Source organism: Eschrichtius robustus, chromosome X (genome assembly GCF_028021215.1).
Source record: "Eschrichtius robustus isolate mEscRob2 chromosome X, mEscRob2.pri, whole genome shotgun sequence".
Classification (NCBI taxonomy): Eukaryota; Metazoa; Chordata; class Mammalia; order Artiodactyla; family Eschrichtiidae; genus Eschrichtius; species Eschrichtius robustus.
In genome coordinates, this window is record NC_090845.1 from 89,739,246 (window position 1) to 89,763,864 (window position 24,619).

Consider the following 24,619-nt stretch of genomic DNA (forward strand, 5'->3'; position numbering starts at 1 on the left):
GAGAAAGTAACATTGAGTTCATGAGATGGATTACTTTTGGACTCACTTATGTGATATAGCCCTTTTAAGAGAATTTGTTATGTTGCCTGTACTCTTACTGTTTTTTTCCCCTCACAAGGCCAGTTAGTGAATGTTACCTTGGAGAGTTGTTTCTGTTCCTATTTAGGTCAAGGGCTTTTTGAGAAAGTTAACCTATAGATTTTGTTGCCTGGATTGCTGTCAGTTTTTTTATTGTGTACCTGTATGCTAGGTCCTCTGTACTAAATGTGGGAATACCGGCATGTGTGATCCCTGTCTTTGTGGAGTAAAAAGGGAGGGACAGTTTGGCTGGTTAATGGTAACTTGACACTTGTTTCTGTATAGAACACGTGCAGTAATGTCACTTCAAAGGAAAGTTAAGAACTCTCAGGCACAAAAGAGGACTTCACAAGGTAGTAATAGCTATCAGACTAGACTCTCGGCCTGGAAAGTAAAAGAGGACCTAAGTGACTCAAAGAGCATCTCGAAACATGGACAAAACAATCCAGTGGAAGATTATGAACATGCTGATGATCAAGCAGAAGGCGCTCTGCAAATAGCACTGACATACTTTGAGAAAGGTAAGACAGATTGTTTTCCTTATGTTAAGTCCTATTCCTGTAAAAATATTCAGACTTTTTTTCTTAAGGATTTTTAAAGGAAAGCATATTTTTGCTCATTCGTGATTTTTGTTTATTTAATGGACATTTATTGAGCACTTACTACATATCAGTATGCTAGGTACTAGGGATATAGCAACAAAGCATGTTCCTGGCAGAGTGGTTTCCAAACTGTTGCACATTGGGATTTCCCGAGAATCTTTAAAACCCACTGGTACCTGGCATCCACTCTTAGACTTTCTGATTTTATTGGTATGGGATACAAGCTGGGCATTGGGATTTTTTAACGGCTCCTTGATTCCAACGTGCAGCAAAGTTTGGGAACCACTGCCCTAGTTTTTGCAACAGCTTAGTCTAAGTTCAGTGCTTTTAGTTAGTTTAGAGCAGAGAAGCCAGGGAAGGATTCAGTTTTCCTGCTTTGCTGTGAAGTGTTCTAGGGTTTTAAAGGCTTTGAAGGGTTTTTAGGGAGACATCTTTTACGTAAAGCTATTCCTTTGAAGAATCCTAATTGTAACTGTTGAGGCTGAGGAGTGAGAGAGTTTTAAAGTCCTCACTATTTAATATTGTTCCTCTTCCAGGTCCCGTTAAAACTTCACAGAGTAAAGATAAAACCTTGGAGAAACACTTGAAAACTGTGGAAAATGTGGCGTGGAAGAATGGGTTAGCTCCAGAAGGAATCGACATTCTATTAAATGCGGCACTCAGTGGCAAATTTGGTATGTCAAGGGGATAGATTTTTCAGTTTGCTATTTGTTTTGCCTTTCAGACTTTGAATTAGATTGTTGATTGGAATCAGCTGCAGTTAAAGAACTATATATTTTTCCTATTCTCTTCATAAAACCAATCTGATAAGACTATATCAATAAAATGGGCCTTTCTTGTGTTCAGACTACCTTATGAACCAAAAGTTTCTATGTGCATATGCTGAAAATGGCTAGTTATCACATATCTTTACAAATAAAATGGATTCTTGTTACCAAATACATGGGAGCCATTTTTAGTATTTCTCTTAAGAAGGATAGATAATAATTAGTGTTGCTGGAAGGCACATTAAGAGATCACTTGGTCTATTTTATTGCCTTTAGGTTCACTTATCTATGGCAAGTCCCTGTTGATACTGTCTCCATTCCAGTGTCTGTGGCCTTAATAGTCAAGATGTTTTTTCTTTTGTGCCAATGCTTCCTTTTCTGTTCTAAGTTCATTTGTAATGGCAGTGGGGGGAGAGTCTTAGAAAGAAATCATATCTGTCCGTTATTCTTTTTACTCGAGAAGAACCTTTTAACCTACCCTCACCCAAATTGAGACTTAGAGAGTATTTTAGCCTTTGAACATTCTCATTTTAAAGGTGAGGAAACTGAAGCCCAGAGTGGTTAAAGAGACTTGCTTAATCTCAGAGCTAGAACTGGGGAACTCAGATCTCCTAACTCCCCTTCTAGTGTTTATGCTGCACCACACTGCTACTGGGTTTTCTCCTTTTTTTTTTTTAAATTAAGACAACTATCAAAATTGAATACTTTATATACCATTTTCTAGCCCTTGCATATTGGGTTCCTTTGTGCATACCCTATCATGTTTGCAGGTGTGTGTGTGTGTGTGTGTGTGTGTGTGTGTCTGAGAGAGAGAGACAGCACATTACTAGCCGAATTCAGTATATGACTTCCAGGAATTTTAGTTCTCTATATTTTTAAAATTTTTTATTTATTTATTTTTGTCTGCGTTGGGTCTTTGTTGCTGCACGAAGGCTTTTCTCTAGTTGCGGCGAGTGGGGGCTACTCTTCGTTGCGGTGCGCGGGCTTCTCATTGCAGTGGCTTCTCTTGTTGCAGAGCACGGGCTCTAGGTGCATGGGCTTCAGTAGTTGTGGCACGCGGGCTCAGTAGTTGTGGCTCACGGGCTCTAGAGCACAGGCTCAGTAGTTGTGGCGCATGGGCTTCGTTGCTCCACGGCATGTGGGATCTTCCCGGACCGGGGCTCAAACCCGTGTCCCCTGCATTGGCAGGTGGGTTCTTAACCACTGTGCCACCAGGGAAGTCCCTAGTTCTCTATTTTTACCTGATTAGTTCTCTTTGTTTTCCTAGAAAGTTAAATTTGACCTAATAAAATTGGTCTTCTTCTAAGTGGTTTCAGATTGGTTTTGACAAATTTCTAGGAATTCATATTTAACTGATTAGTGTCTATTGAGAACAATTCTATCTATCCCTTCTCCCCTTAAAACATGTATAGAATGTACAGATGTTTTCTATTTTGGAATTTCTCTTTTCTTTTTTGATATCTCAGAAATTAACGTTTAGAAGGTTTTCGTGATGTTTTCCAGGTCTTGTTGCAAATGCATGCATGTTTCAAAATGCATGCCTCAGACTTAGAAACTTGTATGTAACAATTTAAAAAATAATCTCTGGCTTTCTAGTCTAATTTCGTTTTTCTGTTAAGCTGGAATTTGGTGACATTAAATGTAGCCTCATTAATTGCTTTTCTCCTTTTAGTTATTTCTGTGATATCCACCATCACTACCAGATCTTTATATGTAACTCTTTTGCTAAGTTGAAATACATATTGAGGGGCAGGTGTGCTAGAAATGTCATAATTAGGTACAAAGGGACTTTGGACTCTTTAGTAATTGAAAAGTCACTGGGAAGTAAGAATAGAGTCTTTATTGATTTCTCCCTTTGAATTTGGTGCATGTGTAAAGTGTTAGCGGTCAGACTGTTGTAAACTTTACAAGGGTTGGGGGATGGGAGTAGGGGAGAAGAGAGGAGTAAAAACAAGATACCACGAGACTGGAAAGCAGAGATTTTTATTCTTGTGATTCATTACCTGCCATCACTGCTTCCTTTCTTCTCCACAGAATGATGGGGTAGGAATTGATGAGATATATTGTTGAAGTTATATAGGATATATAAATCTAGAGATCTGATGTACAACATGATGACTATAGTTAGTAATATTGTATAGAATACTGGAAATTTGCAAGAGAATAGATTTCATGTGCTCTTACCACACACAAAGAATGGTAACTATGTGAGGAGATAAAATGTTAATTAGCTTGACTGTAGTAGTCATTTTATTATATATAGGTATATAGTATCTGCCGGGTGTTGGTTCCAGGACCCCCTGCGGATACCAAAATCCTAGGATGCTCAAATCCCTTGATAAAATGGCGTAATATTTGCATATAACCTACACACATCCTTCTGTATACTTTAAATCATCTCTAGATTACTTATAATACCTAATAAAATGTAAACACTATGTAAATAGTTGTAAATACAATGTAAATGCCATGTAAATAGTTGTCTTGTGTGGCTAATTCAAGTTTTGCTTTTTGGAACTTTCTGGAATTTTTCTTTTTTTAAACAAATATTTTCTGTCTGTGGTTGGTTGAATCCACAGGTGCAGAACCTATGGATATGGAGGGCTGATTATATCGTATCATCATGTTGTGCATCTTAAATATATACAATTTTTATTTAAAAAAATAAGAGGTCTACACTAGTAGGAAGAGAAAAGATGTATAAGATGTTTCTGAGAATGCTGCTTGCAGGCGAAGTTAAGAACAGTGTTATCTTGGTGAATGGATGTGATAACCATGCTATAATGCATGTAAGACAGCGTTTAAAGACCTGTATGTTTCTAAGAATGCTACTTGTGGGAGAAGTTGAGAACAGTGTTATGCTGAATGGATGTGATTACCACGCTATAATACCTGTAAAACAGTGGTTAAAGACACATGTATCCAAGATATTGTTGAGGCTTCTACTTGCATGAGAAGTTGAGAACACTGTTTTTTCAGTGAATGTTTGTGATCACCACTGTATAATGCAAATAAAATAATGTTTAAATACAAAAAGAAATTGATGATATACATGTATATTTAATTATTGAAGCCTTAATAAGCAGAAGTTGATATAGGGTATACACAAAACTACTCGCAAAATCACTTCTATTAGCAGATGGGAGGATAGCATAGAAGCCAAGAGAGTATGATGGAAAGATTGGACCAATATAGAATGATATTACTACCAGCTAATAGTATAGTTGTTTCATTCTGCTATCCTTCCCACTTTTTTGGGGGGGATGGAGACTAGAAATATATCTATTTATTCTTAAACATAGGAGCTCATGCAAGATATCTTAGAGTAGCTTTAAATAAATCAGAATCTATTATGCCATTTTAAAAAGTCCTTGAAATTTTCCTAGGAGTAAAAGACTTTTTGAGGTGTAATTCACGTACCATAAAATTCACCCTTTTGAAGCATACAATTCAGGGTTTTTTAAAAATTTTTTTTAGCATATTCATAGAGTTGTGCAACCATCACCACTATCTAATTTCCAAACATTTTCATCATGCCAAGAAGAAATCCTGTACTCATCCTCCCTTGTTAGATAAAAATATTAGAACCAAAGAATTTGCTTTATACTTTATATTAAAAGTTAAAGGTACATTTTTGTTTCAAACTATGTTTTGTAATGATGATAAGAGATATTGAATATTATTTTATTGCCTTCAATGTGAAGTGAAATTTTTAGGACCAAGAGTTAATAATAGTAAGGAAACAGTCAAGATCCTAAAATGTAGTTTGATTTAGAGTTTGTCTGCTTTCCAGGGAGTGCTGTAAACACTCGGATATTCAAGTGTATGATTCCAGCAACTCTAATATCAGAAGATTCTGTGGTTAAGGCGGTCTCTTGGCTTTGTGTTGGCAAGTGTTCTGGTAGCACCAAGGTAATCTTTTTAAACCCTTTGATGATAAGTCCTTCAGAACCACTTAAGGGCTGGCAAGGAAGAGCCACTTATGGAGTAATGGCAGTGGCCTTTTGTGCAAAGCCTGTAGTTTTGGAACAATGTAGCTTGATGCAAGGAGTCTGTTCAAACAGAAATTTTTACTGAGAGATAAAATCTATTATCCTTCTTTGTGCTAGAGGCTTTTAAAACAGCCCTGAGGTGGGGGGGGTGGAAATTAAGCTCCTTCCTCTGCAAGTTATATTTCTCTAAAGATAAGCATTTTGTCTCTCAATAGGTACTTTTTTATCGTTGGCTGGTTGCAATGTTTGACTTCATTGATCACAAGGAGCAAATTAACTTGCTCTATGGCTTCTTTTTTGCTTCATTGCAAGATGATGCACTGGTAAGTAAAAATTGGACAGCATCATGCATTGATCAAATGGTATGTGCTTGTATATCGATGCACTGTATGTGCTTCAAAGTGCCACACAACTTTCCTTACTTATTTTAAAATATATGAAACACATAGAAAAGTATAAAGAGTAACATAACAAACATCTTTACACCTGTCTCTCAGATTAACAAATAAAATTTTTAATGCATTTGCTTTATATCTTTTTTAAGGAAACAATTGTAACAGATAGAATTGAGTTCACATTGGAGTCTATTTGCTGATATAGAGCAATGATTGCCATCTTTTCCCTTTTAAACCACTTCAGCAGGGTCCTTTGGGTCACTTATTGTACAGTTTCTTGATTAACACTGCGAAAACCTCATCAGAATTAATGAGGAGAGGATTACTTTTCATGAGATGCCAATGGACTGATTTTGATTAAATAGCATAATTATTCCCATTGAAAACATTAATAACTCTAAGAAATCAATCTACTGTCCACATGGAAGACTTTCAGGGACCATCAGTAGTTCACAGACCATGTGAACCATTCATCTAACCAAATTCCTCTTGCTTCTGGATAGGGAATTCATCCATTGGTTTCATTTTTAAAAAATTGACTGTCTTCATTGCATTGATCGAGGCAATGTAGAAGATTCAAAGTTTAGCAGAGAGTTTCCATATTCCAGGGGTTTATAATCCAGTTGGGGGACTAAGGGAAGCAGATAAAGTTAAATAACAACGCATAAGTTAAATTATCAAAGACAGTATATGTTAACATGAGGATAATAATTGCTGTGATATTTCCAGGAAGGAAAGAACACTGTAAACCAGAGTGATTAGAAAAAGCATCATAAAGTATGTAGGCATTGAGCTAGGCCGTGAAGGTTGAGTAGGATTTGAGGTTTGATGTTTGATATGACAGGAATATTTCAAGCGAAGTTGTGAACTGTGTAAATTGTATTTCAGGAGACCTTAAATAGATCAGACTGACTTAATTACAATTGGTGTCAGGCAGTGGTGGGTGATAAGGCTGAAAAAGTTGGGTGAGGAAAAATTGTTGAGGTCTTTAAATGTGATGGTAAGGAATTTGAACTTTATCCTATATCCAGTGGGGAAATCACTGAAAAACTTGGGGCAGAACATGTTGAAAGCAACACTGTAGGAAGTTGTATCTAGTAGTGCCAAACATTATGAATTAGGATGGAGACTAGAGTCAGGAAGACTAGTTAGGAGACTAACATGATGATGACATCCTAAACTAGCAGTTCTCAGATATGCTCTGTGGACCCCTTGAGGCTCCCTGAGAACCTTTCAGGAGGTCTCAGTGGTTCAAGTTATCTTTATAGCAATATCAAGATGTTATTAGCTATTTTCACTGTGTTGACATTTGCACTGATGGTGGATAAAACTGCTGGCGCCTTAGCACAAATCAGGTCAGTGGGACCAGACTGTACTAGTGGTCGTTGTGTTCTTCACTGCAGTAAAAAACAAAAATGCTAGTTTCACTTAATAATGTCCCAAATGAAGCAGTAAAAATTACTTCATTAATTATATTAAACTTCAACCTGTGAGACACATCTTTAATATTATGTTTGATGAAATGGGAAGTACAAATAAATCCCTTCTGCATACTAAAGTACAACAGTTGTCCTGAGGAAAAGCACTTGTGTGATTGAGTTGTGAGCTAAACCAGCTGCTTTTTTCACAGAATACCATTTTTACTTCAAAGAGTGACTGACATATAAACTGTGGTTATTCAGACTTGGGTATTTGGCAGATGTTTTCTTGAAAATGAACAAAGTGAGCTGGTCATTTCAAAGAAAACAAGTGGCACTATTTTTTGCCAGTGATAAAATTTGAGCTTTTAAGCGAAAATTACAAGTTTGGAAAATTTGTATCTGCCACTGTGAACTTGACAGCTTCCCAATACTTAAAGACTTTCCTGATGAGGATGGTAGCAATATTAATGAATGTGATTTTTAGATATTGTATAATGAAATGTGTCAATATTTGGAAACTTGGTATAACTAATTTCCAAATTATCAAGTATGGTATTATGAAATTATGCATGGGTAAAAGAGCTATCCAAAGTGCAAGATATATCAATGAATTTTAATGGAACAGAGTACAAAGAGAGTTCATTGATAAGATTTCAGATTCCACATTGCAGCTGTTCCCTAAGAGACTATCACTTACCAAGTTTTAGTGAAGTATCAAAGACTAATATCCACAATTTTCTGAAAAGGCTATTAAAATATTACTTTCTTCTCCAACTACATATCTGTGTGAGGCTGGCTTTTCTTCATGTACTTCAATCAGAACAGCATATTGTAACAGATTTAATGCAGAAGCAGAGAATCCAGCTGTATTCTATTAAGTCAGAAACATTAAAGAAATTTGTAGAAATGTAAAACTGTGTCACTCTAAGTCATTTTTTTGGGAAAATATAGTTATTTTTCATAAAATATTTCATTTATTGTTAGCATATTTTTTAAATGAGTTAGTAAACATTTAAAAATTTCCGAGTTTTAGTTTCTAATATGGTAAATATCAACAGATATAAACCAGATAAACAAAAGCTCTTCGGGGTCCTCTAAGTTTTAAGAATGTAAAGAGTCCTAAGACCAAAAAGTTTGAGAATCACTATCCTAGACTCAGGGGAATGAAAAATTGAAAGGACAAATTTTAGGGGAAATTGTAAAGGAAGAATTGACTTGGTACCTATATTGGATTAAGGGAAGGGTCAAGAGATAAAGATCCAAGTTTTTAAGGCAGCATGACTCAGAATGATGGTACCTTTGACCATAAAAGGAAATTTGTGAAAAGGAGGTAGTTTTGGAAGGAATATAATATATTTGGCTTTAGATGTACAAAGTTTGAGGCTACATCCTGTAGAAATTCACTCAATGAACATTTATTAACCACATAATATGAAAGGCATTGAACTAGTATTGGAAATACAAATATGAGTAAGAATAAGTTAACTATAAGCCTCATATAATTAACTTATATGAGGCTTATATGCCAGGCACTAGTATACTTTATATACACAGTATTTCATCATCTCTAAGATGCCATCAGTGTTAAGATGCATCATTATCTTATGAACCGTTACAATAGAATGCTGCCATTAAAACTATCACATGATATGGATTTTAGGATTAGTTCTGTTTTCAGAGATGTTAAAATGTAGAGAAAGAAATGTTAGACTATGTAAAGTGTTTTTTTCCCAGTTCTGAGGGTCTGAAAGTTCTTTTCTTACATCGATATTCTAAAAGAAATTAATGAGCACCTACTATTTTCTATACTTGTGCTACCAGTATAGTAGCCACTAGCTTCATTTGACTAAGTGAGCACTGGGAATGTGGCTAGGCCAAACTGAAACGTGCGGTGAGTGTAAAACACACACCAGATAAGAAGTGGTTTTAACTCACATGAACCTCTTGCCAGCCTTATGTGGTATACACTTTTATCCCCATTTTAGAGATGAGGAAGCTGAGGCACAGAGAAGTCAAATAATTATCCAGAGTCACGTGACTAGAGCCAGGATTTATGGAAAATGATATTCCCATTTTAGAGATGAGACAACTGAGGCTTGGAAAAGTTATGTAACTTTGCTAAGGTAAGCTATCTAGTAAGAGGCTTAGCCTTGAAGATCTTTAAATGTAGTAGGAGAGAAGATAAGTACAGTGTGATAAATCCTGTGATAGTATCCACAGAGCTCCATGTGAGTATACAGGAGAGGTATCAAAATAAGACTGGGGATCAGGGTTAAAGTCATAGGAATTTGTTTTCAACAGGAAGAGAGACATGGGTGTTGATGTCAATAAATTTGTGGGTTAGTAAGGGACATGATTGAGGGAATTCCTGCCCAGTGGTTTTAGTGATTTTTTTTTCCTCAAAGTTTCACTTAAGTAGGAGGCAAGGTCTTCTGCTGAGAGTGAGGATGGGAAGATAGAATATTATGTTTGAGGAGAGAGTATACATTTTGAAATAGCTTTTGGTGGAAATAGAAATAGGAGGTTAGAGACACAGTTCTGAAGGCCCAGATGAGTTTAGGGAGCACGAATTTGTGATAGGTAATTTCTCCAGGGTGGGACAAGGAGGCAAGAGAGTGACCGCTGATGGATCAGGAAGTCTAGAGAGAAAAGGGAGAAGGTGAAGACAAAACAGGGCAGATTGGGAGCACACGCAGCTGAGGTTCAGGATGCCTTGGTGACATTCAGGAAATGTATTGGGGTTAAAAACTGGAATGATAGAAATTGTAGCATTGGAGTTTAAGATTTCAGGAGGGGATGGTTCAATGTGATGACAAGATTCAGAGTGACAATGGGGTGAGTTGTTGAAGTAGGGTGAGGGAATGAAGGTTATTGGAATTGAAATTTTCTCTATCCTTATGGATTTATTGTTATTGCTGCCCATTTATCAATTACAGAGTGAGGTATGTTGAAAATCTCCCACTATGAAGGCAGATTTGTTAGTTTTCCCTTAAAGTTCTGTCAAATTTTACTTTATATATTTTGAGTCTATTACTAGATATATGCACAATTATAGTTTTCATATTGTCCTGCTGAATCAAACCTTTATCATGGAGTTGCCCTTTGTTAGAAATGCTTTTTTTTTTTTTTTACTTGTAACAAGATGAGTTTAATAGTTATTTCATATCAAAAAATAGCCAGAAGGAGTATACAACACAAATATAGTGAGATCCATAATAAATTTCCCTTACTTTTTAAGTGGAAATAATATATATGACTTGAATTTATATAATTATTATAAATAGACTAAAGACAATATTTGTCCTTTTGTGACTGGCTTATTTCACCTGGCATGTCTTTGGGGTTAATCCATGTTGTAGCATGTGCCAGAATTTCCTTGCCTTTTAAGGCTGAACAATATTCCATTGTATGTATATACCATGTTTTGTTTATCCATTCATCCATCAATGGACCCTTGCATTGTTTCCACCTTTTGGCTGTTGTAAATAATGCTGTTACAAAATAATAATAATAACAATGAAATAATAACTAATAATGCTATTACAAACATGGGTGTGGAAATATCTATTCAAGGCTCTGCTTCCAATTCTTTTGGGTATGAATGCAGAAGGGAATTGCTGGATTGTATGGTAATATAGTAATTTTATGTTTAATTTTTTGAGAAGCTCCCATACTGTTTTCCACAGTGACTGCACCATTTTACCATCCCTTGCACAATGCACAAGCATTCCAATTTCTCTACATTCTTGCCAGCACTTGCTATTTTCTGTTTTTGTTTTGTTTTAAATAACAGCCATCCTAATGGATAAGAATTGGTATCTCACTGTGGTTTGCACTTCCCTAATAATTAGTGATGTTGAGCATTTTTCATGTGCTTATTGGCCATTGGTATATCTTCTTTGGAGAAATGTCTGTTCAGGCCCTTTGCCCATCTTTTAATCAGGTTGTTTGTTTCATTGTGGGAATTCTTTATATATTCTGGATGTTAACCCCTTATCAGATATATGATTTGCAAGTATTTTTTCCCATTCCATGGGTTACCTTATCACTCTTGTTAATAATTACTTTTGTTGCACAGAAGTTTTTAATTTTGACATAGTCCAGTTTATCTATATTTTCATTTGTTGTCTGTGCTTTTTGTGTCATATCCAAGAAATCATGGCTAAATCCAACATTATGAAGATTTCCCCTATGTTTTCTTCTAAGAGTTTTTTTTTTAAACATCTTTATTGAAGTATAATTGCCTTACAATGGTGTGTTAGCTTCTGCTTTATAACAAAGTGAATCAGTTATACATATACAATATGTTCCCATATCTCTTCCCTCTTGCATCTCCCTCCCTCCCACCCTCCCCATCCCACCCCTCTAGGTGGTCACAAAGCACCGAGCTGATCTCCCTGTGCTATGCGGCTGCTTCCCACTAGCTATCTGTTTTACCTTTGGTAGTGTATATATGTCCATGCCACTCTCTCACCCTGTCACATCTCACCCCACCCCCTCCGCATATCCTCAAGTCCATTCTCTAGTAGGTCTGTGTCTTTATTCCCGTCTTGCCACTAGGTTCTTCAGAAATGCTTTTTGTTTTAGTCATTTCGTTTGATATTGACATTGGCTAGTATATTGCTTGGTATATTACCATCTTTTGGTTTTTTGAAAAATCTTCTTTTGCCCTCATGTCTTAGATGCCTCTTTTATTTATTTATTTTTAAAAAACAATTTATGTTCTTTTTTTCTTTTTATATTTTTGGCTGCATCAGGTCTTAGTTGCGGCACGTGGGATCTTTCGTTGCGGCGCAGGCTCTTTGTTGTGGTGCGCGGGCTTCTCTCTAGTTGTGGCGCGGGCTCCAGGGTGCGTGGGCTCTGTAGTTGGGGCGCACAGGGTCCAGAGCACATGGGCTCTGTAGTTTGCGGCACGCGGGCAGGCTCTCTCTTTGAGGCTCACAGTGCGGGCTTTGTTGCCCCATGGCATGTGGGATCTTAGCTCCCCAACCAGGGATTGAACCTGCGTCCCCTGCATTGGAAGGCAGATTCTTTACCACTGGACCACCAGGGAAATCCCTTAGATGCCTCTTTTCAATAGCATATAACTAGATTTTATTTTTAAATCCTGTCTGACGGTTTTTCACTTAGTTTATTTACTTTTGTAGTGATTGTTGATATAGTAGAAATAAATTGAAATATCAATATCTTATTTTGAGCTTTCTAAATGATCTGCTTTTTTCTGATTCTTTCCCTCATCCCTCTTATTTTGGATTGATTGTGGTTTTCCCCCATTCTTGGTTGGAAATTACACATTCTGTGTGTGTTGTTTTAGCTGTTATTGTACCTATTTTAACATGCATATATAGTGTAAAATGTAAGACAGTGTCATCCTTCTTACTGCTTTTCTTTTGTTTGGAAAATGTAGTTATTTTTTTGTAAAATATGTCATCTAGCATATAATGGGTTTATTATTTTTTAATGAATTAATAACTTTATAATGTTCTCAGTTTAAATTTTTAATGTTTTTTTCTTAAAGTCCAAAGGTAACTAATATCTTTACCTTCATCTTGAATGATACAAGGACCTCAGAATGCTTTAACTCTGATCACACCCCTCCCAGATTATATGCTATTATCTGGTTTTAGTTCTGGCTCTTTCTTCTCCATCCTCCTCCACATACACATACAGTAGACATTATTATTTTCTTCACAGTTGGTGTTTGTTTAGATTTGCCCACATATTTGCCAATATCTTTGCTCATCATTTGTTTTTGCATCTCAGACCTTCAATCGAGCTCGTTTTCTAGAATAGTCTTTCAGTAGAATCTTTGATGGTAAACTCTGTCTTTGCCTAAAAATGTCTTTACTATGCCCTTGCTCTTGAAAATTGGTCCTACTGTGTGTAGAACTCTAGGGTGACAGTGAAATTCTCTCAGGACATTGACAATATTGCACTGGCACCTCCTTTCCATTGTTGTCAAATCAGTCTAATTGTAGTATGTCATTTCTTTTCTCGCTGGATACTTTTTAAAAACAGCTTTGTTGAGATGTAACTCACATACCATACAGTCCACTCAAAGTAAAATCCACTGGTTTTTAGTATGTTCACAGATATGTGCAACCATGAACAGAGTCAGTTTTAGAACATTTTCATCACCTCAAAAATCTCATACCCCTTGGGAAACCAAAAAATTCGTGTGACTTGCTTTATTGTGACATTCTTTCACTTTATTAAAAAAAAAAAAACTCATACCTTTTAGCTATCACCCCCATCTTCCTATTTAGAGGTTCTTAAGCAACTCTTAATCTATTTTGTGTCTTTAGAGATTTGCCTATTCTGGACATTTCACATAAATGGAATCATACAATATGGGGTCTTTTTTTCTTTTTCTTTTCTTTTTTTTTTTTTGGCTGCCCTGCGCAGCATGCAGGATCCTAGTTCCCCAACCAGAGATCAAACCCAGGCCCCCTGCAGTGGAAGCACGGAGTCTTAACCACTGGACCGCCAGGGAAGTCCCTAATATGGGGTCTTTTTTGACTGGCTTCTTTTACTTAGCATAATGCTTTCAAGATTCAGCCATGTTGTCAGCATGTATTAGTACTTCATTCTTTTAACCTGTTATCTTTTTTCCATAATGTAAAATTTACCATTTTAACTATTTTAAGTGTTGTTAATTGTTATGAATTTTTAAGTGTTATGAATTTTAAGTATTATTAATTGTTATTAATTGCATTCATAATGTTGTGCAACCATCACTGCTATCTATTTTCAAAACTTTTGTATTACCATAAACAGAAACTCTCTAGCCAGTAAGCAATAACTCCCCATTCCTCCTCCATCCAGCCCCTGGGAACCTCTAATCTACTTTCTGTCTATGAATTTGCCTATTCTAGGTGCCTCATATAAGTGGAATCATCCAGTATTTGTCCTTTTGTGTCTGGCTTCTTTCACTTAGCATGTCTTCCAAGTTCATCCATGTTATAGCATGTGTCAGAACTTCATTTTTATGGCTGAATAGTATTCCATTGTATGTTTATACCACATTTTGTTTATCCATTATCTGTTGATGAACCCTTGGGTTGTTTCTACCTTTTGGCTAACATGAATAATGCTGCAGTAAACGTTAGCATGCAAGTGCCTGTACAAGTCCCTGCTTAGAATTCTTTTGGATACATACTTAGGAGTTCTTCCAGGCAGGGACTGAGCCTCTTATAACCCAGGTATTTAGTATTATAAACTTCATAAGAGCAGACCTTTTTGTCTGTTTTATCCACTGCTTAATAAGTACTTATTTCATGAGTGAATGAATGAATAGGAACTATTCATAAATGTTTGTCAGATAATTGCAGTATACTTGAGTAGTTTTCATGATGCTGACGAGAGAGTTTCTTGCTCAGCATGGCAGGGGGGGAAGGGGGCCTGCTTTTTTTCCTTTTCTTTTCTTTTTTTCTATCTTTTAAAAAATACTTATTGAAGTATACATACACAAAATTACTTATAAGTGATCAGCTCAATTAATTTTTATAAACCGAACATATTTGTATAAACATCACCCAGATCAAGAAATAGGGATCCTAACTTTTAAAAGCATTAAAAGTCACAACTTGGCAGGCGCCTGACTCTGTAGTGACTGAGATGTGGTGGTTAACTATTTGCCAGAAAAGCAATTGTAAAGTCTTAGATGCACATGAATTTTTCCTTTCTAGATGTGATTAAAGGAGAATGTCAGATAGAATGCTGGGGCCTAGGGTGGCACTTGTTTCATACCCAACATGATAAGCAGTATTGCTAATGGTTCATATCCTAGGGATGTGAGGCAGTGAGTTTTTTTTGTTTTTTGGTTTTTTTTTACTGAAAGTTACTATGTTTTGTGTACAATGTGGCAGACTTGGTCATAACATGTATTCTTCCCTTAAAAACAAGAAGATCCTATATATAAATCCACGCTTATTACAAGTATGTTCAGTCTTTATCAACCCATTTCTAAGTAAAGGAGTGGCAATATGGAATGCTGTACTTCAAAGTTTAGAATCAAGACTACTAAAATATGAGTTTGTTTAAAGAAAATCTTTGCTTTTGTTGCCTTCTCTAGTCCTATTTAATAATTTACTTTTTCAATTTCCTAACATCTAAAGCAGGTATTGGCAAATTTCTTCTTAAAGGGCCAGGTAGTAAATATTTAGGTTTGAGTGCCATACTGTCTCTGTCACAAGTACTCACTCTGCTGGTGTAGTGCAAAAGCAGCTACAGACAATAAATACATAAATGAATGACTGTGTTCCAATAAAACTTTATTCACAATAACCAGCAGTGGGCTGGATTTGACCCACAGGTTGTTGTTTACCCATCCCTGCAATAGAGTATTATTTCCTTGTCTGATAAACAGATATTCTTAATTTAATGAACTCTAATTTATTGGGGTTTTTTTAATGTTTTATTTTATGGTTATCATTTTTTTTTTTTTAATGAAAGTAAAACACTGCCACCCGCTGGTCCTGAAGATATTCTACTCTAGTTTTCTTCTAGAACAGGTATCAGCAAACTTCTCCTGTAAAGGGCCAGATAGTGAATATCTTAGGTTTTGCAGGCCACTCAGTCTGTGTCACAACTGCTCAGCTCTGCTGTTGTAGCGAGAAAGCAGCCATGGCCAATACATAAATGAGTGACTGCGGCTGTGTTCCAGTAAAGCTTGATTTGCAAAAACAGGTGGACTGTAGTTTGCTGACCCCTGACCTAGAATAAAACCTCAACAAATGGACGCTCAAAATGAAGTGGTATAAGGGAACCAAGGAATCATTTAGTAGTTTAACAAATTTATTATGTGATATTTGCCAAACTGAGGGCTAAATGATTAATTAAATTCTGGTATATCCACTCACTGGAATATTAAGATCATTGAAAATGATCATTTTGAAGACCAAGTAACATGGGAAAATACTTCTAAGTGGGAAATCAGGATAAAAATTTTAAGTTTGTATCTTAATAAATACGGACCTACTAGAAGGAATACATGAATTTTTGTTAGGTAGAAGAATCTTTTTCTGGTTTTCAAATTGTCTGCATTGTTGTTGTATTCCAAAAATAACTTTAAAAATGGCATAAAGGGATGCCAATTAAAACTATTGTTTTTTTTATCACTACTATGTAGTATGAAAAAGAAGCTTTGTAAAACTATTGTTCAATGAAATCCCGAAGCCTTTTTTCTTAGTATAAGATTGACATTTGAGGAAAATGCATTGTTGCCCCGGTCAAGATATATTGTCATTTTTTTTCTTTTATTTTTTATATTTTGACAGTGCCCTTATGTCTGCCATTTGTTGTATTTACTTACCAAAAAAGAGAATGGTGAGTATTTTCATTCCAGTTGTATTACATTCACTCTGTAGAATTAGCATTTGTATCCGCCTTTATAAAGTTAACTGTTAGCATTAGTTCTATGACAGGGTTTTGTGGGATTTCTTTTTAGTACTTTTATCTAAGAGCATCTGCTTAATGGCTTAACTGAACAGGGTAATTATATTCTTGATGTGTTGTAAGGAGAAGCTACATGAACAAGGTTTCTTTTTATTCTGAACCACAGACTAGTACTTCTTTTCTTTACCTTTTCTAGTCAAACCATTTCGTGTGAGAAAACTGCTTGATCTTCAGGCCAAAATGGTGAGTACTGAAAAGACCTAAAACTGGCCAGTGTACTCTGTGCTAGGTACCGAGCTAGGCTTTGGGGATGTAAAATCGAATGCGTGTTTACCTTCAAGGAACTTAATTGCCTGGGGAGCTCAGTCAACAAAATAAAAAATCAGAATCAGACTGGGGTCAAGGAGGAGTGGTGATGGTGAGTAGAATTTAACTAGGCCAGGAAAGAAGAGAAGGGCACTCTTGGCAGAGGGAACAGCATGAGCAAAGCCAGGTCGATACCAAATAGCAGAAACCGTTTACAGAACTGGGTTGGTGTGGCTGGAAAATAAGTGTTAGGGAGTAGTCAAAAATGACTACTTTATTTTATTAAAGTGACTAGCTTATTTATTCTGTGGCTGTGATCTAGGAAAGCATTCTTTTCTGGATACTTAAACTTCAGTATATTCCCTTACTATTATCTCTTGTCCTTACAGCTCTCTTGCATTGTTATTTCCACTATACCTGCCAGGTAACAGAAGTCTGTGAAGGTTTGGGTGTAAAACAATAGGAAGTTGTAGTGCCTATGCCTAACTGTTGAAGCCTGCGCAACCTATGTAGAGGCATTCAAATTTCATGAAAAACACAAACACATGTGCACATGTGTGCTTCTCCGTTGTGAGGTTTCCTGTTGGTACAATTCAATGATTGTTCTTGCTTTATAGCTTCCTATTTTGGCGCTCTGGGTGCAGTATCTTCTCGTAGCTCTCTGAGGATAGTAATGGTAATGTTTTTGTCCAAATTTAATTTTATTTCACATTAATAGAAATTATGAAAAAGATGTACATTTTTCCGTGTTAACAGCAAAACATTTCAATGGAATAAGAAAATCTTACCATAAATAAGATCTTGTTGATTTGTATTAACTGAGACAAGTATATGTTAAAGTTAAAAAAATGACTCAGTACAGTGTCTAAAAATTTTTAACCCAGACATTAAATATATGGCTTCATTATTAATATTCTATATAGTACATTACTAAATTACCCCATTATCAATGCCTATTTATAAAGATACATTCATAAAATTGTTTTGATAAGCTGGATTTCGGTGACTTTGATCACATCCAACAATACCGAGCCTAGAAGACATAGCCATGCTCACATGTAACTGAACATGTAAAATGGTAACAGGCATAATCAGCCCGTGTAAGCAAATGTATTGGGTATGTGAATTTTTGATACCTGCAGAGGCATGTGTCCCCTCTATACCCATCCGTGCCCCATAACTTCCCATCATGATGGACACAAAACAGAGAAATTGTCTTTCTGGCGGCAAGCATGAATGGTGGGAAGTGGAGCAGGCACATTGTTATCTTATATGCACCAGGCCCTTTGAGAGCAGTCTTTGGAAAAGGAAGGGGGAGTTAGGTCTCATGTTGAAGGTGGGTAAGGGTGGTTTCTGGGATTCTCCCTCTACCAGGCATGAATCTGTGTGATTTGGGCTGATTTTTTTTTTTTCTGTTCCGAGCTTTGTCTCTGTTTCCTCAGAGTTCCTTTCTTGTTTGTTTGGTCTTTCATGGTAGAGGCTTTTCTCAAATACCTGGTAAACCTTGTTTGCCCATATTTAATAGTAAAGCACTAAAATGGTCATTGGAAACTTGTGTACGTGAGCAGGACTTGTTCATTGTAGGATCTTGATGTTTCATTGGGGAATCCCCCAGATGATGGTGTCACTTTTCCTAAGAAATTCTCCTGGGGACTTCCCTGGTGGCACAGTGGTTAAGAATCCGCCTGCCAATGCAGGGGACACGGGTTCGAGCCCTGGTCTGGGAAGGTACCACATGCCGCGGAGCAACTAAGCCCATGTGCCACAACTACTGAGCCCGCGTGCCTAGAGCCTGCGCACTGCAACAAAGAGTAGCCCCTGATCGCCTCAACTAGAGAAAGCCCACGTGCAGCAACGAAGACCCAATGCAGCCAAAAAATAAATAAATAAATAAAATTTAAAAAAAATTCTCCTGTTTCCTGACTAGAGGTTGTATTAGTCGGGCTTCTCCAGAGAAACAGAACCACTAGGATGTGTGTATATATAGAGAAAGATTTTTATAAGGGATTGGCTCACATGATTATAGAGACTCATAAGTCCAACATCTGCAGGGTGGGCCTGCAGGCTGGAGATCCAGGAGAGCTGATGTTCCAGTTTGAGTTCATCGGCAGTCGGCAGTCTGGTGGAGAATACTCTTGCTTGGGGGAGCTGGTCTTTTTGTTCGGTATAGGCCTTCAACTGATTGAATGAGGCCCACCCACATTATGGTGGGTAGTCTGCTTTACTCAAGAGTCCACCGATTTAAATGTTAATCTCATCAAAAACACCCTCAGAAACACCCAGAACATTTGATTTGGGCACCCCATGGCCTAGCAAAGTTGACATGTAAAATTACTTGTCACAGGGCTATAAACCTGGCTACTAGCACTCTGGGACTTAAACAGTAGAAAAGATTGGGGAAAGGTTCTGGTACACTCCCTCAGTTCTGCAAACTGTATGAGTTCAGCTTTTATCTTCAGTGAGTAAAACCCTGATGTTTGCCAGTGTAGTGAAGGAATTTGGGGTTCTAACTGCTTCTTATGTAGGCTTTCAACCAGTCCTTCTGTTTTTCAGCCCTCTTGCACCTCCACTTTTCAGAGGTATCTGATCCCTCAAATTCCTGAGCCTTTCTGGGAGTTCTCAAGCATGAATCTGCTGCTTTTGAGGCTTTTTCTGTTGCTGCCTTAGCTTTCGTTTTCTCTGTTCTGCCAAGTTGGTTATTGTTTGTCCATCTTCATTTGAGGTTCCGAAATCTTGTTGAGACCTCACATGTGCTATTGTCTGCCTTCTTGTTCTCTTTGAACTTGTGCTTTGTGCCTTTTTCCATTCCTTTACTTTTTAGTGGGGTTTTATGAGGACCCAGAATTAAACATGTATGTTCAGTATGCCATGTTTAACTAGAAGTCTCTCTCTCTCTTTCTTTTAAGAAAGTGTTAACTTTTTAACAATAAAGATAGGTTTAGTTAACTAGACAATAAGTTCTAAAGGTCTCTCCACTCCTAAATATTTGCTCTTTCAAAAACATTCCAACTCAAAGCAAACACTCTGATACTAATTGATAATGAGTACAGAGATCGGAAGATATTTCAGCATAGATAGCCTGGGTCATTTTGGTTTTGTTATCATAAATTTAATTTCAGGAAGCTATTATAAAATAGGAATACTGTATTTCTAATCCCCATTTTCTGCCTTCCTTATTTTGTATAGTATTTGATTCAACAAAATAGTAATATAATAAAACAGTTTGGTTTCTTCCTTGGAATTTTAGTGGTATGCTTCCTCTGGATAGCCAGATATATCAAACACAGGTATCCAGCAGTAAGGACTTCTGTCATAAAATTAATGTTTTTGTAAAGACTTTTTCAGTTATATCAAGCTGTTTGACTTCTGCATACCAATTGTTAGCTATCCTAGTGAATTTTCCAAGAATCATGAGGCTAAGGTATTAATATTTCCTTTGCTCTGTTTTCTTGGCTTCCCTTTTTGTCCTTCCACCTTCCTGTCTAAATCAAGAATGAGTAAACTTTGAGTCCTGAGTATTATACTAGTGAGAGTAAGCCATGCTAGCAGATATGACTGGTAAGCCTAAGGCACGGGCAGAGAAGAAGAGAGAAAATATAAGGAAGAAGTAAAATCTGGAAAAAGGTCATAAAAGAGAAGATGACAAGTTGGCGAGGGTTGCTTTATGGTAGTTGATTTAAATGTTTGAGTTTCTATTCCTTGATTTTCTATAGCATCTTCCTATAGCTATATCACATAATAAAATTAGGGTCTGAATATATGTTTAATCTTTTTATTTTATTGTTACTTTTTTTTTTCTTACTGGCCACAGAATTGAAAATTGAAAACTCTTATTTTATTTCAGGGAATGCAGCCTCATCTCCAGGCTTTGTTGTCACTATATAAATTCTTTGTTCCTACTTTGATTTCTGTATCTTTGCCTATGAGGAAGAAGGTAAGGGATTAAGGAGCAGTAAGTCATATCGAGATAGAAATACGTTGCTTTGAGTAAGTTAATTTATAGATTTGGAGTAAAATGTTTATAGCATATTGTTTTAAGATCTAATATTGTGGCACTGTTTCTGAGTTTTTTTAGGGATTAGCACTTCGTTTTGATTCCATTCAATGTACTCCATTCAATGTAATAGATTCCTGATTAGAAAAAAAAACTTAAATGGATTTGCATGGGTGTAAAACATTTCATAATCAATATACTTTGAATTAATGAAGAGTTTTAGGTTTTATGCTGCTCCAACTTATGGATACCTCCTCTCATGTACTTTACATTCAAATTTATAGATCTATTTTAAGAATTCAGAGAATCTGTGGAAGACAGCTCTACTTGCTGTGAGGCAAAGGAATCAGGGACTTCCTCCAGAACCTCTAAAGTTGATGTTAGCTAATGTCCATCCTGTAAAAAGAGTAAGTATCTAAAACCCCAAGTGACTTGCACAGTCTTCTTTTATTAAATTCAAACAATAACCATTCAGATGTTGGAAGAGATTATAGATATTTAAGTACATTGTAATTACCCAGTATTCTATGCAAACTATATTCAGACTCCATTCATTAAACCACCTTAACAAGTGCTTTTACACTTACAGTTTGTAATCTGCTTAGTCCATTGATAGATTGTTTTATTATCTTTCTTTTTTAGAAATGGAATTCTCACTCAGTTATACCAGTGCTAAATTCCCGTAACTACAGTAAAGAAAGTGGGAAAAAGGGGATGAATCTTTCTGATTATTTCAGTAGCAATGGATCATTTCCACTGGAACAGCTTAAAAGCTTCCCTCAACTCTTACAGAACATCCATTGCTTAGAGGTATGTGACTGGACCATGTGCTTATTTGCATTTTCCATTTGATCTTCATGGCCTTTATTTTTGTTATATATTTCCTATCTGATGGTTTCCTTGTTGCTCTGATCTCCTTTTTATATACTTACAGTTGACCAATTGTTCTGTCTTTGCAGCTGCCTTCTCAGATGGGCGCAGTGCTGAACAACTCTCTGCTACTACACTATATTAACTGTGTCAGAGATGAGTCAGTCTTACTGAGGCTCTATCATTGGTTGAGTCAAACATTACAAGAAGGTAAAAATTTATACTTAGAAGTGTTAGATGAATGAAGAAGGAATAAGATGGTTTACAAATGGGTTTCTTTTAAAAGGGTGCCAACTTCTAGACAGGAGGAGCCTTCATATGCTGTAATTATTTTTCCGGTAATCATGTATTCAGAGCCTGAATGCTGCTGTTGCTGTAATTTTAAGGGGTAGTAAGAAAGGAGGTGTATTGTTAAGGAAACACTGCTGGATGGCCACCAAAACTCACTGGGTGGCTCCACTTTGATGACTGTCACAGTCCAAGGCCTCTTCATCTTTGTATGTTCAGAAACTTGCTGTTAAGCCCCCAGAACCATCAGATTAATGCTAACCAAACTCAGAGACTGTTGTGTAAGCCAGAATGTCAACTTTTTATTTCATAATAGAAGTAATTCTTTCTGGTGACCAAAATGTTCATGTTTGCCGACTAGAATAGCTCCTCTCTGCTATCAATATATATGGGGACCACATTAGTCATCAGAAAGTTTCTTAATTATAGAACTGAAGGAAAAGGCAGTGAGGGAGTTTTTCATCCAGGCCATAGTAAAGCCTGATCATTTCATTCCTCCAAGGAGGTCGATTTCTCTAAACATAGTATTGAGTTCACCAGATTATTTCTTTCCTAGATAAGTAAATCCCGACTCTTCAAGTGTTTAAGGTCAGTTTTAGTCGGTTCCAGGATAACTCTCCTTTTCCTACTCAGTCTTTCTTTACATAGGATATGATACAGTTTGTTAGATTTCCACTAACTAAAGTTCTGCCACCCTTAGATTACCCCCAGCTCACCCTAATTGAAGTTTAGGCATTCTCAAACTTTTAATTCATACACTTACAGTCTTTTGGATTACTGTGTGGCATAAAGCTAATCACATTCATTATATGTGACATTTACTAGTTTATTTTTTCACTGTAAGCTTTCCCCCATATTACCAAGTTCTTGAGAAACATCACACTATCACTTCCACATATATATTATAGTCTCCAGTGTGAGTTGGCTAGGATGCATGAGACAGATAGCTTGTTTATATTTGTCATTTATTTGTCACTTTAGAGTTGTGGTGGTTATGTTTTGTGTAGTTTTTACTGTTGTGCAACCGGAGTCTTATGTTTAATATTTTTGTTCTAGAATGTATTTGGTACAAGGTGAATAATTATGAACATGGAAAAGAATTTACCAACTTCCTGGACACTATCCTCAAGGCAGAATGCTTCTTACAAGTAAGATTCTGCTTGTTTCCTACACACTTCACCACTTTAAAAAAAATTTTTATTTATTAATTAATTTATTTATTGGGCTGTGCTGGGTCTTAGTTGTGGCATGCAGGATCTTTAGTTGTGGCATGCGAACTCTTAGTTGAGGCATGTAGGATCTAGTTCCCTGACCAGGGATCGAACCCAGGCCCCCTGCATTGGGAGCGTGGAGTCTTAGCCACTGGACTACCAGGGAAGTCCCACCACTTCTTAATTTATTTAGATATCCATTAAAAACCTTTTCTTTAGTGCTTGACATCTTTTGTAAACAATATCTATTCAATTCAAAATTCATTATAAATAGAGCCAAGTTTCACTGTCGTTTATCTTTGTACTGTTGGATTTGAAGAAAGAATTTGTTAAATTATGCAAATAAGAGAGAAAGGTCTAGGGAATTCCCTAGCTGTCCAGTGGTTAGGACTCCAGCGCTCTCACTGCCAAGGGCCTGGGTTCAATCCCTGGTCGGGGAACTAAAATCCCGTGAGCCCCCCACCCCCCCAAAAAAAGAGAGAAAGGTCTATAATTTAAGAGAACAAACTGAAGATGTAATTGAATACATTAAATTAATTGAATTAGCCAGTAAGATAAATCTCATAGGGTTAATACTTGTGTCCTTATAATCAACAAACATTTTTTTGATTGTCGAATATGTTCCAGCCAATTAATTATTTGGCCTGGGTAACCCTGAGTTGTACTTTTAAGCTGCCACTCAGGTATCAGCACCATCAAGAAGCCTTTACTCAGTCTGGGTTAGATGTTTGTTCTACGTGCTTCCTTAGCTCTCTGTGTTTGCCTGTATCGTGGTACTTTCAGCATCTGTTTTTCTACACATGAGCTCTGGACAGGTGGGAACCATGTCTAACTTTTCTTCATGTATGGGTGTTCAACTTGGTACCTGATACAAAAGAGATTCTCAATAAATGTTTGTTGAATAAATCTTAAGGATTTGGTGTGAAACCATTGAATTAGAAGTTGGGTGTGGATAACGGTGGTGAGGATAAAAGGATGAATTTAGGTTGATTTTTTAGATTTCCTGCTTGGGAGGATGATGATGGGAATATAAGAAAAGCAGGCTAGGAAGGAAAGATATATTTGATTTGAAAGATGCCTGTGGGATATCTAAGAGGTCCAGTAGGCAGTTAGATAATGAGTCTAGAGCTCAGGAATGAGATTTGGGCTAGAGATGCAGAAATTTAGGACTCCTCATGATATAGGTGGTGGTTTTAGCTATGTTATAGATGCGATTGTCCAGAGAATTCATGTCATGAAAAGAAGGTCCAGAATAGAGTCTTGGTGCACGCCACTATTTAAGGCTCAGGACGACAAAGT

At 36.6% G+C, this 24,619-nt stretch overlaps 1 protein-coding gene across 2 annotated transcripts in view; it reads left to right on the forward strand.

Moving 5' to 3' along the window:
• CENPI (centromere protein I) overlaps positions 1-24,619 on the forward strand; it is a 48,979-nt gene that overhangs the window by 1,419 nt on the left and 22,941 nt on the right. For both annotated transcript variants that reach the window (XM_068533127.1, XM_068533128.1), the window contains exons 2-12: positions 364-599; positions 1,217-1,354; positions 5,241-5,359; positions 5,655-5,762; positions 16,534-16,582; positions 16,848-16,894; positions 20,802-20,891; positions 21,236-21,358; positions 21,594-21,761; positions 21,911-22,031; positions 23,166-23,257. In XM_068533127.1, coding sequence (XP_068389228.1) covers positions 377-599; positions 1,217-1,354; positions 5,241-5,359; positions 5,655-5,762; positions 16,534-16,582; positions 16,848-16,894; positions 20,802-20,891; positions 21,236-21,358; positions 21,594-21,761; positions 21,911-22,031; positions 23,166-23,257 — 1,278 coding nt within the window. In that variant the 5' untranslated portion in view covers positions 364-376. The remainder of the gene's footprint in view (positions 1-363; positions 600-1,216; positions 1,355-5,240; positions 5,360-5,654; positions 5,763-16,533; positions 16,583-16,847; positions 16,895-20,801; positions 20,892-21,235; positions 21,359-21,593; positions 21,762-21,910; positions 22,032-23,165; positions 23,258-24,619) is intronic.